At 49.7% G+C, this 18,086-nt stretch overlaps 1 protein-coding gene across 1 annotated transcript in view; it reads right to left on the bottom strand.

The window, feature by feature from the left end:
- FAAH2 (fatty acid amide hydrolase 2) overlaps positions 1-2,669 on the bottom strand; it is a 57,384-nt gene extending 54,715 nt beyond the window's left edge. Inside the window, exon 1 of the mRNA XM_077283367.1 lies at positions 2,235-2,669. Coding sequence (XP_077139482.1) covers positions 2,235-2,411 — 177 coding nt within the window. The 5' untranslated portion in view covers positions 2,412-2,669. The remainder of the gene's footprint in view (positions 1-2,234) is intronic.
- Between the last annotated feature and the right edge of the window lie 15,417 nt (positions 2,670-18,086).

Genomic DNA, 18,086 nt, shown 5'->3' with positions numbered 1-18,086 from the left:
CAGCCGCGAGGCATGCAGGGATTACCTGACAGCCGCGAGAGGACCTGAACATAGCATTAGAGCGCGCCGCAGACCCTCGGATAGCCCCCCAGCATGGAGGATAAGACCTAATAACACTGTACCCGAGCACACTTGCTCATCACTAGTGCGGTTTCATTTAAGAAGACGCACTCTGTGGAGGGGTGTGGAGAGGGGTCTGTGGAGTGAGGGGGTCTGGAGCAGGATCTGTACATGTGTCTGGAGCGGCGGGTCTGGAGAGGGGTCTGTAGAGGTGTCAGGAGCGGGAGCGGGGGGGTCTGGAGAGGGGGGGGCTGGCAAGGGGGGTCTGGAGTGGGATCTGTAGAAGTGTCTGGAGGGGGGGTCTGGTGCGGGATCTGTAGAAGTGTCTGGAGGGGGGGCCTGGTGCGGGATCTGTAGAAGTGTCTGGAGGGGGGGCCTGGAGCGGAATCTGTATAAGTATGTGGAGGGGGGTCTGTAGAGGTGTCAGGAGCAGGGGGGTCTGGAGTGGGGGGTCTGGAGAGGGACCTGTAGAAGTGTCTGAAGGGGGGGGTCTGGAGAGGAACCTGTAGAGGTGTCTGGCGTGGGGGTCTGGAGCGGGATCTGTAGAAGTGTCTGAAGGTGGGTCTGTAGAGGCATCAGGAGCGGGGGGTCTAGAGCGGGATCTTGTGATGGTGTGATATGCTAAGTAGGCATCATTTTAGTGTATATTTCTATTTTACTTATTTTCATGGTGTTCTCTTCTAGAAGGAGTTATTTGCTAATTTATGAATGGCTGTTGCTGCCATCTGACATCAGCCCCCACAGCACTGTATTGTTTGCTAACATGCTAATGTCATGTTGACCTAGCTTGTTGAAACAATGAGCCCCTAAGACCATCCCCCTCCTGACTTGTGAATGAGGAGGGAGACTTAAAGTATCAGTGAGGTGAGACACAGATGAGTCCTGTGTGGAATGATGATGTGGACACAGCATCTCAGAGAGGAAGAGTATATGGACTATGTTATCCTCTGTCTGCTGGATTGTTGGACTTTTATCCTGTTACTGAACTGCATTTGTGTTCTGGACTAGTGTATCCTTTGTGTGGTGGATCGTATATGGATCTTTCGTATTTTTGCCTAAATAAAGGTCTTGGGATTGTTCACTCTTCGCTGGCTCTGTTGATTGCGTGATACCGGTGAAGGAACCTGTGACAGATCTGTAGAGGGGTCTGGAGGAGGGGGGGGAGAGGGGTCTGGAGGAGGGGGGGGAGAGGGGTCTGGAGGAGGGGGGGGAGAGGGGTCTGGAGGAGGGGGGGGAGAGGGGTCTGGAGGAGGGGGGGGAGAGGGGTCTGGAGGAGGGGGGGAGAGGGGTCTGGAGGAGGGGGGGAGAGGGGTCTGGAGGAGGGGGGGGAGGGGTCTGGAGCGGGATCTGTAGAGGGGTCTGTAGATTTGTCAGGAGCGGTGGGTCTGCAGCGGGGGTCTGTAGAGGGGTTTGGAGGAGGGGGGGAGAGGGGTCTGGAGGAGGGGGGGAGAGGGGTCTGGAGGAGGGGGGGGGAGAGGGGTCTGGAGGAGGGGGGGGGAGAGGGGTCTGGAGGAGGGGGGGGAGAGGGGTCTGGAGGAGGGGGGGAGAGGGGTCTGGAGGAGGGGGGGAGAGGGGTCTGGAGGGGGGGGGAGAGGGGTCTGGAGGAGGGGGGGGAGAGGGGTCTGGAGGAGGGGGGGAGAGGGGTCTGGAGGAGGGGGGGAGAGGGGTCTGGAGGAGGAGGGGGGAGAGGGGTCTGGAGGAGGAGGGGGGAGAGGGGTCTGGAGGAGGGGGGGAGAGGGGTCTGGAGGAGGGGGGGGAGAGGGGTCTGGAGGAGGGGGGGGGAGAGGGGTCTGGAGGGGGGGGGAGAGGGGTCTGGAGGGGGGGGGGAGGGGTCTGGAGCGGGATCTGTAGAGGGGTCTGGAGGGGGGGTCTGTAGATTTGTCAGGAGCGGTGGGTCTGCAGCGGGGGTCTGTAGAGGGGTTTGGAGTGGAGGGGGATCTGTGGTGGTGTCGGTAGCAGGAGGTCGGGAATCTGTAGAGGGGTCTGGAGGGGGGACCAACCGCAGACAAAGATTAAAAAGACAAAATGTAAAATAATTAGTCCAGTAACACTGATGTTCCACAGTCGCGCGCGCCCGTCTAGACAGACAAGTGACCGCTGCAGCCACTCACCGGCAGCGCACAGCACTATGCCGTGGTGAGGTTTCGCGCACTGAGCACACCCGGGGGTCTCACCTCTCCCCGCCGTATCCTCTCCGCTAGCACGGAGGCGGGGGTGAGCAGCAGCGGATCCCGAGGAGCGGACACGGCCGGCAGCTTCCGAGAGAAGAACGACACAAGGCGGATAACGGCCAGGAGAAGCCGGGATGAGGCCTGCAGCACGAAGCCGGCACAGCGGCGGAGGACAGACATGGCGGCCGGGAGCGAGCGGCGGAGACTGACAGCGAGGAGTCAGGGGAGAGCGCGGGCGGCACCGAGACCTCTGCCCATCACTGAGGAAGGAGCGGGGCCGTCACACGGAAGTGCCGGGGATTGGAGAGAGGAGGCGGCTCCACCTGCGGCACAATCCTCCGTCCACCTGAGCCCCCGTCACCTGCCACACCGGAGAAGCCTCCGTCCTCCTGAGCCCCCTGACTGACCGCCAGCAGCCCTCCCGTCACCCGCCACACCGGAGAAGCCTCCTTCCACCTGAGCCCCCTGACTGACCGCCAGCAGCGCCCCCACCACACCGGAGAAGCCTCCTTCCACCTGAGCCCCCTGACTGACCGCCAGCAGCGCCCCCACCACACCGGAGAAGCCTCCTTCCACCTGAGCCCCCTGACTGACCGCCAGCAGCGCCCCCGTCACCTGCCACACTGGAAAGCCTCCGTCCACCTGAGCCCCCTGACTGACCGCCAGCAGCGCCCCCACCACACCGGAGAAGCCTCCTTCCACCTGAGCCCCCTGACTGACCGCCAGCAGCGCCCCCGTCACCTGCCACACTGGAAAGCCTCCGTCCACCTGAGCCCCCTGACTGACCGCCAGCCTCGCCCCTGCCACACCGGAGAAGCCTCCTTCCACCTGAGCCCCCTGACTGACCGCCAGCAGTGCCCCCGTCACCTGCCACACTGGAAAGCCTCCGTCCACCTGAGCCCCCTGACTGACCGCCAGCAGCCCTCCCGTCACCCGCCACACCGGAGAAGCCTCCTTCCACCTGAGCACCCTGACTGACCGCCAGCAGCGCCCCCACCACACCGGAGAAGCCTCCTTCCACCTGAGCCCCCTGACTGACCGCCAGCAGCGCCCCCACCACACCGGAGAAGCCTCCTTCCACCTGAGCCCCCTGACTGACCGCCAGCAGCGCCCCCGTCACCTGCCACACTGGAAAGCCTCCGTCCACCTGAGCCCCCTGACTGACCGCCAGCCTCGCCCCTGCCACACCGGAGAAGCCTCCTTCCACCTGAGCCCCCTGACTGACCGCCAGCAGCGCCCCCGCCACACCGGAAAGCATCCGTCCACCTGAGCCCCCTGACTGACCGCCCGCCGCACCCCCGTCACCCGCCACACCCCCGTCACCCGCCACACCTGAGAAGCCTCTGTCCACCTGAGCCCCATGACTGAGCGCCAACAGCGCCCCCGCCCACACCAGAGAAGCCTCCGTCCACCTGAACCCCCTGACTGACCGCCAGCAGCGACCCCGTCACCCGCCACACCGTAGAAGCCTCCATCCACCTGAGCCTCATGACTGACCGCCAGCAGCGCCCCCGTCACCCGCCGCATCGGAGAAGCCTCCGTCCTTCTGAACCCCTGACTGACCGCCCGCTGCACCCCCGTCACCCACTACACCGTAGAATCCTCCGTCCTCCTGAGCCCCCTGACTGACCGCTAGCAGCGCCCCCATCACCCGCCACACCGGAGAAGCCTCCGTCCACCTGAGCCTCTGACTGATCGCCAGCAGCGCCCCCGCCACACTGGAGAAGTCTACGTCCACCTGAGCCCCTGACTGACCGCCAGCAGCGCCCCCGCCACACCGGAAAGCCTCCGTCCACCTGAGCCCCCTGACTGACAGCCCGCTGCACCCCCGTCACCCGCCACACCGGAGAAGCCTCTGTCCACCTGAGCCCCATGACTGACCGCCAGCAGCGCCCCCATCACCCGCCACACCGTAGAATCCTCCGTCCTCCTGAGCCCCCTGACTGACCGCCAGCAGCGCCCCCATCACCCGCCACACCGGAGAAGCCTCCGTCCACCTGAGCCCCTGACTGAGCGCCAGCAGCGCCCCTGCCACCCGCCACACCGGAGAAGCCTCCTTCCACCTGAGCCCCCTGACTGACCGTCAGCAGCGCCCGCGCCACACCGGAAAGCCTCCGTCCACCTGAGCCCCCTGACTGATCGCCCGCTGCACCCCCGTCACCCGCCACACCGGAGAAGCCTCTGTCCACCTGAGCCCCATGACTGAGCGCCAACAGCGCCCCCGCCCACACCAGAGAAGCCTCCGTCCACCTGAGCCCCCTGACTGACTGCCAGCAGCGCCCCCGTCACCCGCCACACCGTAGAAGCCTCCATCCACCTGAGCCTCATGACTGACCGCCAGCAGTGCCCCCGTCACCCGCCGCATCGGAGAAGCCTCCGTCCTTCTGAGCCCCTGACTGACCGCCAGCAGCGGCCCTGCCACCCGCCACACCGGAGAAGCCTCCTTCCACCTGAGCCCCTGACTGATCGCCAGCAGCGGCCCCGTCACCCGCCACACCGGAGAAGCCTCCGTCCACCTGAACCCCATGACTGACCGCCAGCAGCGCCCCCGTCACCTGCCACACCGTAGAAGCCTCCGTCCACCTGAGCCCCATGACTGACTGCCAGCAGCGCCCCCATAACCCGCCACACCGTAGAATCCTCCGTCCTCCTGAGCCCCCTGACTGACCGCCAGCAGCGCCCCCGTCACCCACCACACCGGAGAAGCCTCCGTTCACCTGAGCCCCTGACTGACCGCCAGCAGCGCCCCTGCCACCCGCCACACCGGAGAAGCCTCCGTCCACCTGAGCCCCATGACTGACCGCCAGCAACCCCCCTGCCACCCGCCACATCGGAGAAGCCTCCATCCACCCTAGCCCCCTGACTGACCGCCAGCAGTGCCCCCCTGCCACACCTGCTGCACTCTTTTCTCTTTCTTTTTTCCTTCTCCATCTTGTTGCCGAGTGATTTTCCCGCTCCGGAACGATTCTAACGATCTCGGGGTTTTCTGTGTTTTTCCTTTTTCTCCTTCTGTCTCTTTTGCTTTGTTTCGCTTTTTCTCCAAGACCTTACGAGGCTGAAGTTGGTTTCTTATTCGTTCAGTTTCTTATTCCACAATTTTTTCTTTTCTGTTTTTTATAGGTTTATCAACAAATGATAATAACACACAATGCAGCAAGGCTCCCTGTTGTGTATACACTTAACAACAGCAACAAAAACAATAAAACTGGCACAAAAATGGGCATCAGAGTGGGCACCAAAGAGCGTTGAAGAAAGGCCATTGATTTCACACTGCAGACATATAGAACAGGGAGCCCTACATCAAACCCTGGACCCTCCAGCCTGGCCCAAATGGGTTCTGGGCATCAGAACTGGCATCAAAGTTGGCAGACAGCTGATTTTTGGCCAGTTGAATAAATAACTGATTTTCTAAGGGGTTAAATGTCTTTGGGCCACTGATCTGACACTAACAATACACAGATAGTGATGCCCCGCATCAAACCCAGTGTCACGGTTCACAGGGACAATAGCTTTATCATCCCCACCACTCACACCAATTGGTCATGATCCGGGGTTGTTTGGTTGCCCCTGGATCATTCTGAAGGGGATGTAGCTATACCCAGTTCCGATTTGGAACTTGCAGCTCTCTGGCGCCCCCTTACCCTCAGGTCAGTCAGGGTACTGCACCTAGGGTAATTAGTCGCTAAAAAGGCTGCCTTACTTTGTACTGGCTAATGGGCACGCTGCAGCACTGAGTCTACCCTCCCTGCCGGCCTGACCCACGCTGAACTCTGGAGCGTGGGAAAATGCCAGTTCATATTCCCACGCTGCAGAGTTCATCGCAGTTCAGGCCGGCAGGGAGGGCAGACTCAGTGACGTCAGCGCTAGTCACTGAGGCTGTGCCGGCAGCATCTCTTCATTCCCCAGTAGTTTGCAGCTGGGCCGGTAGCATCTTAGCACCGTCCTGGTTGCAAAGTGTATTTTCCCCAGATATGGATTACTGCGTGGGACAGAACGACGGACAGGCATGGTATATGGTTGTTGTTTTTTTTATTCATTACAGGAGATCGAGGGAGTCTCATGGATTAGCTGAATAATAAAGATGGCAAACGGTGTTTAGTGTTTTATTTCATTAAAAGACTTTATTCTGGCTGTGTCTTTATTGAACCTGTAACAACGATAGGATTAGTAATAGATAGCTGTCTTATTGACACCTCTGCATTACTAAGTCGGGCTTGATGTGACCTTACAATTCAAAGGTGACATCAACCCCCAAACTATTACCCCATATGCTACCGACACAGGGCAGTGGGAAGAGAGAGGCTAAGTGCCGGAATTGGCGAATCTTAAAGAAGCGCCATTTCTGGGACGGCTGAGAGCTGGTGTTTGTAGCCAGGGGGGTCAATATCCATGGCCCCTTCCTAGGCTATGAATATCAGCCCGCAGTTGTCTGCATAGCCTTTTCTGGATATTAATTATAAGGGTACCCCACATCATTTTTGGGGGGCCACCCTATTTTAATAGCCAGTAAACGCTAAATATACAGCTACGGGCTCATTCGTAGCCGGGGGGAGATCCATGGGTATTAACCCCTTTACCCTCAAGGGTGGTTTGCACAGTAATGACCAGGCCAATTTTTACAATTCTGACCACTGTCCCTTTATGAGGTTATAACTCTGGAACGCTTCAACGGATCCCAGTGATTCTGACATTGTTTTCTTGTGACATATTGTACCTCATGATAGTGGTAAAATTTCTTTGATATTACCTGCGTTTATTTGTGAAAAACACGGAAATTTGGCAAAAATTTAGAAAATTTCGCAATTTTCCAACTTTGAATTTTTATGCAATTAAATCACAGAGATATGTCACATAAAATACTTAATAAGTAACATTTCCCACATGTCTACTTTATATCAGCACAATTTTGGAACCAGAATTTTTTTTGTTAGGGAGTTATAATGGTTAAAAGTTGACCAGCAATTTCTCATTTCTACAACACCATTTATTTTTAGGGACTACATCTCATTTGAAGTCATTTTGAGGGGTCTATATGATAGAAAATAACCAAGTGTGACACCATTCTAAAAACTGCACCCCTCAAGGTGCTCAAAACCACATTCAAGAAGTTTATTAACCCTTCAGGTGTTTCACAGGAATTTTTGGAATATTTAAATAAAAATGAACATTTAACTTTTTTTCACAAAAAATTTACTTCAGCTCCAATTTGTTTTATTTTACCAAGGGTAACAGGAGAAAATGGACCCCAAACGTTGTTGTACAATGAGTACCCCGATACCCCATATGTGGGGGTAAACCACTGTTTGGGTGCATGGCAGAGCTCGGAAGCGAAGGAGCGCCATTTGACTTTTCAATGCAAAATTGAACGGAATTGAGATGGCACGCCATGTTGCGTTTGGAGAGCCACTGATGTGCTTAAACATTGAAACCCCCCACAAGTGACACCATTTTGGAAAGTACACCCCCTAAGGAACTTATCTAGATGTGTGGTGAGCACTTTGACCCATTAAGTGATTCACAGAAGTTTATAATGCAGAGCCGTAAAAATAAAAAATCATTTTTTCACAAAAAAGATCTTTTTGCCCCCAATTTTTTATTTTCCCAAGGGTAAGAGAAGAAATTGGACCCCAAAAGTTGTACAATTTGTCCTGAGTATGCTGATACCCCATATGTGGGCGTAAACCACTGTTTTGGCGCATGGAAGAGCTCAGAAGGGAAGGAGCGCCGTTTGACTTTTCAATGCAAAATTGACAGGAATTGAGATGGGACGCCATGTTGCGTTTGGAGAGCCCCTGATGTGCCTAAACATTGAAACCCCCCACAAGTGACACCATTTTGGAAAGTAGACCCCTTAAGGAACTCATCTTGATGTGTTGTGAGAGCTTTGAATTCCCAAGTGTTTCACTACAGTTTATAACGCAGAGTCGTGAAAATAAAAAAAAAAAATTTCCACAAAAATTATTTTTTAGCCCCCAGTTTTGTATTTTTCCAAGGGTAACAGTTGAAATTGGACCCCAAAAGTTGTTGTCCAATTTGTCCTGAGTACGCTGATACCCCATATGTGGGGGGGAACCACTGTTTGAGCGCATGGCAGAGCTCAGAAGGGAAGGAGCATCATTTGGAATGCAGACTTAGATAGATTGGTCTGCAGGCGTCACATTGCATTTGCAGAGCCCCTAATGAACCTAAACAGTAGAAGCCCCCCACAAGTGACCCCATATTGGAAACTAGACCCCCCAAGGAACTTATCTAGATGTGTTATGAGAACTTTGAACCACCAAGTGTTTCACTACAGTTTATAACGCAGAGCCGTGAAAATAAAAAATCTTTTTTTCCACAAAAATTATTTTTTAGCCCCCAGTTTTGTATTTTCCCAAGGGTAACAGGAGAAATTGGACCCCAAAAGTTGTCCAATGTGTCCTGAGTACGCTGATACCCCATATGTTGGGGTAAACCCCTGTTTGGGCGCACGGGAGAGCTCGGAAGGGAAGGAGCACTGTTTTACTTTTTCATCGCAGAATTGGCTGGAATTGAGATCGGACGCCATGTCGCGTTTGGAGAGCCCCTGATGTGCCTAAACAGTGGAAACCCCCCAATTATAACTGAAATCCTAATCCAAACACATCCCTAATCCCAACGGTAACCCTAACCACACCCCTAACTCTAATCCCAACCCTATTCCCAACCGTAAATGTAACCCTAACTTTAGCCCCAACCCTAACTGTAGCCTAACCCTAGCCCCAACCCTAGCCCTAACCCTTGCCCTAACCCTAGCCCTAACCCTAATGGGAAAATGAAAACAAATACATTTTATTAATTTTTCGCTAAGGGGGTGATGAAGGGGGGTTTGATTTACTTTTATAGCGGGTTTTTTAGCGGATTTTTATGATTGGCAGCCGTCACACACTGAAAGACGCTTTTTATTGCAAAAAATATTTTTTGCGTTACCACATTTTGAGAGCTATAATTTTTCCATATTTTGGTCAACAGAGTCATGTGAGGTCTTATTTTTTGCGGGACGAGTTGACGTTTTTATTGGTGACATTTTCAGGCACATGACATTTTTTGATGGCTTTTTATTCTGATTTTTGTGAGGCAGAATGACCAAAAAACAGCTATTCGTGAAATTCTTTTAGGGGAGGCGTTTATACCGTTCCACGTTTGGTAAAATGGATAAAGCAGTTTTATTCTTTGGGTCAGTACGATTACAGAGATACCTCATATCATTTTTTTTATGTTTTGGCACTTTTATACGATAAAAACTGTTTTATAGAAAAAATAATTATTTTTGCATCGCTTTATTCTGAGGACTATAACTTTTTTATTTTTTCTTTGATGACGCTGCATTGTGGCTCGTTTTTTGCGGGACAAGATGACGTTTTCAGCTGCACCATAGTTATTTATATCCGTCTTTTTGATCGCGTGTTACTCCACTTTTTGTTTGGCGGTATGATAATAAAGCGTTTTTTTGCCTCGTTTTTTTTTTTTTTTTTTTTTACAGTGTTCACTGAAGGGGTTAACTAGTGGGACAGTTTTATAGGTCGGGTCGTTACGGATGCGGCGATACTAAATATGTGTACTTTTATTGTTTTTTTTTATTTAGATAAAGAAATGTATTTAGAGGAACAATATATTTTTTTTTTTTCTGAATTTTTTGGGGGATTTGTTTTAAATTTTTTTTACACATGTGAATATTTTTTTTTTACACTATAACATTGCCCCGGGGGGGCATCATGTTATAGTGTAAGATCGCCGATCTGACACTTTGCTGTGCACTGTGTCAGATCGGCGATCTGACGTGCACAGCTCCTGGAGGCTTCCCGGCGCCTGCTCTGAGCAGGCGCTGTGAAGCCACCTCCCTGCAGGACCCGGATGCCGTGGCCATTTTGGATCCGGGCCTACAGCGAGGAGGAGGTAAGAGACCCTCGGAGCAACGCGATCACATCGCGTTGCTCCGGGGGTCTCAGGGAAGCACGCAGGGAGCCCCCTCCCTGCGCAATGCTTCCCTATACCGCCGGAACACTGCGAACATGTTTGATCGCAGTGAGCCGGGGGTTAATGTGCCGGGGGTGGTCCGTGACCGCTCCTGGCACATAGTGCCGGATGTCAGCTGCGATAGTCAGCTGACACTCGGCCGCGGTCCCCCCGTGAGCGCGGCCGATCGCTATGACGTACTATCCCGTCGGTGGTCATACGGGCCCACCCCACCTCGACGGGATAGTACGTCTAATATCAGAAAGGGGTTAACCCCTTCCTAGGCTATAAACATCAGCCCCCAGACGCTGGCTTTCCCTCTCTGGATTGGAAAATTACGCAGAAGCCCACAACATTTTTCCCCCCAAAATAATCTTTTATTAATTACATGCATGTCCCCTAATTTGCACACACACTATACTAATTGTATTGGTCACTGACATATACATATCTAACTATTCTGCATGGATTTACTGTATGTAAACCATGTCTTCTATCCTTTTGGCTCCTGCGGTGATTTTCCAGAAGCTGACAAATGAATTACCGGCTATTCTTCTATCTCTCTCTCTATGCAATATAAAGATATATATATGTGCCACTGACATATATATATATATATATATATATATATATATATATATATGTATATATATATATATATGTATATATATATATATATATATATATATATAAATATACACACATATTTATTCTATGTGTATATCTCTATTCTATCTGTTGTAATCTAACCTGTCAGTCTGTGATTAAAATGTACGCTGCTAATCATTTGCCGGCTGTTAATTTACGGTATCTATCTAGAATATATACTGTATATATATACTGTATATATATATCTATATATATAATTGTCTAAGGGTCTGTAACTGAAATACAGCGTCGCTGATTGATCTCGCCCGGCTAGCCTCGACCAATTTGCGTTCATAAGTAAACTACATACATATACTAGAACGTGAATAACATGAAGGACAGTGTGTGAGGGAGAGAATAACATGGAGGACAGTGTGTGAGGGAGAGAATAACATGGAGAACAGTCTGTGAGGGAGAGAATAACATGAAGGACAGTCTGTGAGGGAGAGAATAACATGAAGGACAGTCTGTGAGGGAGAGAATAACATGGAGGACAGTCTGTGAGGGAGAGAATAACATGGAGGACAGTCTGTGAGGGAGAGAATAACATGAAGGTCAGTCAGTGAGGGAGAGTGTGATGGTGTGATATGCTATGTGGGTATCATTTTGTGTATATTTATATTTTACTGATTATCATGGTGTTCTCTTGTAGGATGAGTTATTTGCCAATTGATGAATTGCTGTTATTTGCCATCTGATATCAGCCCCCACAGTCCTGTACTGTTATCTCTCCACAGAGTCAGTGAATAAACCTGTTTGCTAATATGTTAATGACATATTGAACTAGCTTGTTGAAACAATGACCCCCCTGTAGTGCCTTAATCCACCAGGCACCTTTGTCAGGTGTGGGAGGCCTGAAAACCACCCCAACCTGTCTGACTACTCCTGGACATAAAGAGAGGACTGGAGCTGGGGGGAATTCAGTCTTTGTGTGGAGTGATGTGAACACAGCACGTCAGAGAGAAGGGGAAGTATATGGACCATTTTTTTCCTCTGTGCTGGATTGTTGGACTTTTATCCTGTTACTGAACTGCATTCATGTTCTGGACTATTTTGTCCTTTGTGTGGTGGATTATATGGACCTTTTGTGTTTTTGTCTAAATAAAGGTTCTGGAATTGTTCACTATTCTCTTGCTCTGTTGATTGGGTGGTACCAGAGTAGGACCCCCGTGATAACTGGTGGCAAGCTGCGGGATTGACAGAGCGTAACCTAATGGAGAACCACCCACAGAGTGAGTACAGAAATTGGACTGTATCCAGTTTACAGGAGAGAGCCAGAGACTTGGGCCTGAACTACCAGGGACTGAATAAAGAGGCCTTAATTGACCTACTGGTGGGTGCCAGCCCGGCCACCTCCTCCCATATGTCTGAAGGACGAGCACTGGAATCGAGGACCCCCACCCCAAAAAGCCAGTGGGTGGTGTGGTATGAAGAAGAGATGGCGGTTCTGGGCCTTGGCGTCTCTCAGGAGTACAAGGAGGAGACTGCCCACCGGGCACAGCGGAGACAAGAAGCAATGGAGCTTGAAAGAGGGAGTAATGCAATGTGGAATGTAAACCCAAGGATCCGGGAGCCTGTACGGATCACCCGAACAGAGTTTAAGCCATTTGATGAGGCTTCCGGAGATGTGGAGGGGTTCTTCAAGGACTTTGAGCAGCAGTGTGCTGTGATGGAGGTGCCCCACTCTGGCTGGATGCGTTTGTTAGTGGGACTCCTGAACGGTAGTCTGGCGGAGGCTTACCGAACCATTGACTCACAGCAGAATCGGGATTATAACATTGTAAAGCAGACTATCCTGGATTACCATGCTATCACCCCAGACTCATATAGGGCCAAGTTCCGAGACCTCCCATGCACTACGGGGGGATCGTTTAGGATGTATGCACATAAGATGTCCCAGGCATGTTGGAGATGGCTGGAAGCAGAATATGCCTTTACTGTGGAAGATGTTATACAGGCGTTCCTTATAGAACAATTTCTTGCCAAGTGCCCCACAGAGGTACAGGAATGGGTCCGGGAGCGCATGCCGTGCACCGTGGTTAGAGCTGCAGCCCTGGCCGATGAAGCCCTTACTATCCGACCGCAATGGAGGAGGCTTCTGGACAATGAACCACGGCCTTCTCCCGCGCCCCGTCCCCCTCCGATTATATCTGCCCTTCCACCCAGCCGCAGGCCGATGACAATCACAGCTCACAATCCTGGGCCCCAACAATTCCGACCACGACCTGGGGGTATCACAGAGAGGAGATGTTACGGGTGTGGGCAACCTGGACATTTGCAGTCCGGCTGTCCCTCAAGGATTCGGAGGGAGCCCCACGCAGCCCCACCTCGTTCAGTGCATCTTGTGCACTCCATCCCGCCTGAGGAAGAGCTACCACCACCCCCACCAGAGTGGACCACTGACCACGACACCAGAGATACCCCTCCTGGAGTGTACGGATTCCGGCCTTTGTCCATCAGAAATACAGAGCAACGGCATTGCCACCTGCAGGATGTCTTAATTGATGGATACAATGTGTCGGGATTTAGAGACACGGGGGCATTCCTGACTATCGCTGACCCCCGTGTGGTTCGACCCAAGACAATTCACCAGGGCCTGGGAATTCCCATTGTCCTGGCGGGGGATGTCAGCAAATATATACAGCGAGCTTTGGTATGTTTGGATTATGGTTTTGGAGAAAACCTGTGTTGGATTGGCGTTATGGGAGGACTTCCTGCAGATATCCTCCTTGGAAATGACATTGGGGAGTTACAAAGTCATTTTGTGGGAGCAGAAGGTCCGTGGGCCACTCACTCTTCTGAAAGAACAATTGAAGGGAGATATCGCAGATACTGGAACGCCCATCATTCCCTACGTTCTAGAGTTCAGAGACTGTCTCGCCCAGCTAGCTACCTTGGCTAATGAACATCAGCAAATGGCCCAGTCCAGTCAAAAAACCTGGTATGACCGTAAATCCAGGACCCGGGAATTTATGGACAAGTGTTCATGATTATTGCAACCCCTGCCACTGTACAAGGAACTATAAACAGTGGAGCAAAGTGGACTAAAGTGAGCAGGCCAGAGGCTGTGTAGACCTAATGGCGTGCTCACTTATTATGAGGGGGGAGAGGTTGTGATGGTGTGATATGCTATGTGGGTATCATTTTGTGTATATTTATATTTTACTGATTATCATGGTGTTCTCTTGTAGGATGAGTTATTTGCCAATTGATGAATTGCTGTTATTTGCCAGCTGATATCAGCCCCCACATTCCTGTACTGTTATCTCTCCACAGGGTCAGTGAATAAACCTGTTTGCTAATATGCTAATGACATATTGAACTACCTTGTTGAAACAATGACCCCCTGAAGTGCCTTAATCCACCAGGCACCTTTGTCAGGTGTGGGAGGCCTGAAAACCACCCCAACCTGTCTGAATACTCCTGGATATAAGGAGAGGACAGGAGCTGGGGGAATTCAGTCTTTGTGTGGAATGATGTGAACACAGCACGTCATAGAGAAGGGGAAGCATATGGACCATTTTTTATCCTCTGCTGGATTGTTGGACTTTTATCCTGTTACTGAACTGCATTCGGACCCCTGTGACAGAGAATAACATGAAGAACAGTCTGTGAGGGAGAGAATAACATAGAGGACAGTCTGTGAGAGAGAGAATAACATGGAGGACAGTCAGTGAGGGCGAGAAAAACATGGAGGTCAGTCTGTGAGGGAGAGAATAGCATGGAGGACAGTCTGTGAGGTAGAAAATAACATAGAGGACAGTCTGTGAGGGAGAGAATAACATGGAGGACAGTCTGTGAGGGAGAGAATAACATGGAGGTCAGTCTATGAGGGTGAGAATAACATGGAGGACAGTCTGTGAGGGAGAGAATAACATGGAGGACAGTCTGTGACAGAGAAAATAACATAGAGGACAGTCTGTGAGGGAGAGAATAACATGGAGGACAGTCTGTGAGGGAGAGAATAACATGGAGGTCAGTCTGTGAGGGTGAGAATAACATGGAGGACAGTCTGTGAGGGAGAGAACAACAAGGAGGACAGTGTGAGGGAGAGAATAACATGGAGGACAGTCTGTGAGGGAGAGAATAACATGGAGGACAGTCTGTGAGGGAGAGAATAACATGGAGGACAGTCTGTGAGGGAGAGAATAACATGGAGGACAGTCTGTGAGGGAGAGAATAACATGGAGGACAGTCTGTGAGGGAGAGAATAACATGTAGGTCAGTCTATGAGGGTGAGAATAACATGGAGGACAGTCTGTGAGGGAGAGAAAATCATGGAGGACAGTCTGTGAGGGCGAGAAAAACATGAAGGACAGTCTGTGAGGGAGAGAACAACATGGAGGACAGTCTGTGAGGGAGAGAATAACATGGAGGACAGTCTGTGAGGGAGAGAATAACATGTAGGTCCGTCTGAGGGCGAGAATAACATGGAGGACAGGACAGTCTGTGAGGGAGAGAACAACATGGAGGACAGTCTGTGAGGGAGAGAAGAACATGGAGGACAGTGTGTGAGGGAGAGAATAACATGGAGGACAGTGTGTGAAGGAGAGAATAACATGGAGGACAGTCTGTGAGGGCGAGAATAACATGGAGGTCAGTCTGTGAGAGAGAGAACAACATGGAGGACAGTGCGTTAGGGAAAGAACAACATGGAGGACAGTCTGTGAGGGAGAGAAAAACAGAGGACAGTCTGGGAGGGCGAGAATAACATGGAGGTCAGTCTGTGAGGGCGAGAATAACATGGAGGACAGTGTGTGAGGGCGAGAATAACATAGAAGACAGTCTGTGAGGGTGAGAACAACATGGAGGAGAGTCTGTGAGGGAGAGAATAACATGGAGGACAGTGTGAGAGAGAGAATAGCATGGTAGGTTAGTCTGTGAGGGCGAGAATAACATGGACGACAGTCTGTAAGAGAGAGAATAGCATAGAGGACAGTCTGTGAGGGAGAGAATAACATGGAGGACAGTCTGTGAGAGAGAATAGCATAGAGGACAGTCTGTGAAGGAGAGAATAACATGGAGGTCAGCCTGTGAGGGCGAGAATAACATGGAGGACAGTCTGTGAGGGAGAGAACAACATGGAGGACAGTCTGTGAGGGAGAGAATAACATGGAGGACAGTGTAAGGGAGAGAATAAAAATGTTCCCCTTTATTAAGTTTATCATACGGTAAAATAAATGGTGTCTTTGAAAACTATAAGTCATCCTGTAGAAAACAAGCTGTCATACAGCGATAGCTGACTAATAAAGTTTTGACTCTTATAATAAAGACAGGAGAAAAACAATGGCACTGTGTCCAATGGGTTAAAACATAAATGTAAGCACCAATGTTTATATGAATACTAGATAGTGGCCCAATTCTAACGCATCGGGTATCTACTATATAATCTTCTAATTCTGTCTGTTTGTCTGTAACGGAAATCCCGCGTTGCTGATTGGTCTCGCCAGCTGCCCGCGACCAATCAGCGACAGGCGCAGTGCGACCGCGAATTGGCTCGGGATTTGAACCACGCTTCGCTGATTGGTCGCGCCCAGCCGGCCACGACCAATCAGCGATATTGGCGTGGGATTTAAACACCGCTTCACTGATAACACTGGTCAACAGCATTTTTGGTGCCAAAGATATTTCATCGAATTTAGGGTATTTTTGGGGTGCTGATTCTGAATATGTCATCAGTTTTGCCAGATTGGCTCAAGTTTTTGAGATTTTTGGTATCTTATTTATAGCACTTGTTGGTAAATGCGACGCATCATCTCATTAATTTCTTTGGATTAGTACTTGAACTGAGCAGTTCTCAATATAGTTTTGTGTTAATTAGTGTTCTAAAAGTTTGTTCATAGCTTGATTTTTGCACTAACTTTATGTTGTTGTCTGTTTTCCAGTGAAAAGCATGAACTCATCAAGAAGAAGTTGTCTTAACGATCCAGACTCATTCTGTTACATTTGTGGTGAATACACATTGCCAAAACATAGAAGAAACATAACAGACTTCGTAAAAAAAGTGTATTTTGCCTATTTTGGGGTTATGCTTGGGGACCAAGACAAGTTTTGGGCACCACACATAGTGTGCAAAGCATGTATCGAATTATTACGAAAATGGAGCAAAGGACAAAGAAAAAGCTTCAAATTTGGTGTTCCAATGGTGTGGAGAGAGCCAAAAAATCATCATGATGACTGTTATTTATGGTAAACACAGGTACAGGCACATCTTCACAATGAGGGACAGGCCTTCTTGCAGATTCCATGTTACTCCCATTTTCGTTTCTTATGCTTATTGAATCCTTGCACTTGCACTGCACAGAAATAACAGTCATCATGATGATTTTTTGGCTCTCTCCACACCATTGGAACACCAAATTTGAAGCTTTTTCTTTGTCCTTTGCTCCATTTTCGTAATAATTCGATACATGCTTTGCACACTATGTGTGGTGCCCAAAACTTGTCTTGGTCCCCAAGCATAACCCCAAAATAGGCAAAATACACTTTTTTTTACGAAGTCTGTTATGTTTCTTCTATGTTTTGTCAGTGTGTATTCACCACAAATGTAACAGAATGAGTCTGGATCGTTAAGACAACTTCTTCTTGATGAGTTCATGCTTTTCACTGGAAAACAGACAATAACATAAAATTAGTGCAAAAATCAAGCTATGAACAAACTTTTAGAACACTAACACAAAACTATATTGAGAACTGCTCAGTTCAAGTACTAATCCAAAGAAATTAATGAGATGATGCGTCGCATTTACCAACAAGTGCTATAAATAAGATACCAAAAATCTCAAAAACTTGAGCCAATCTGGCAAAACTTAGCATATTCAGAATCAGCACCCCAAAAATACCCCAAATTCATTAAAATATTTTGGACACCAGAAAAAAAAATTTTTTTTGTTGACCTGTGTAATGTATATATTTTACCCCGAAAATCCTGTGTATTCATTGCATTATTCTTAATTCTTCATAAATAAACTACATACATATTCTAGAATACCCGATGCGTTAGAATCGGGACACCATCTAGTATATATATATTTTGAAGAATATTTCGTTTTAAAACTATGTGTAAACGATTTAGAACATTTCTCTATGTAAAATCTCATGTTAAAATCGCACTACATTCGGCTGTAAATCAGATGTTAGGTGTGAAAAGTCGGATTGTACTCACACAAAAAACACATGACACTCATATGATAATTGCATTACACTCGTCCGACTCTCCTGCATCAAAATCGG

The sequence above is a fragment of the Ranitomeya variabilis genome, chromosome 2 (genome assembly GCF_051348905.1).
Source record: "Ranitomeya variabilis isolate aRanVar5 chromosome 2, aRanVar5.hap1, whole genome shotgun sequence".
NCBI classification, from domain to species: domain Eukaryota; kingdom Metazoa; phylum Chordata; class Amphibia; order Anura; family Dendrobatidae; genus Ranitomeya; species Ranitomeya variabilis.
This window is presented reverse-complemented; position numbering and strand designations above follow the sequence as displayed.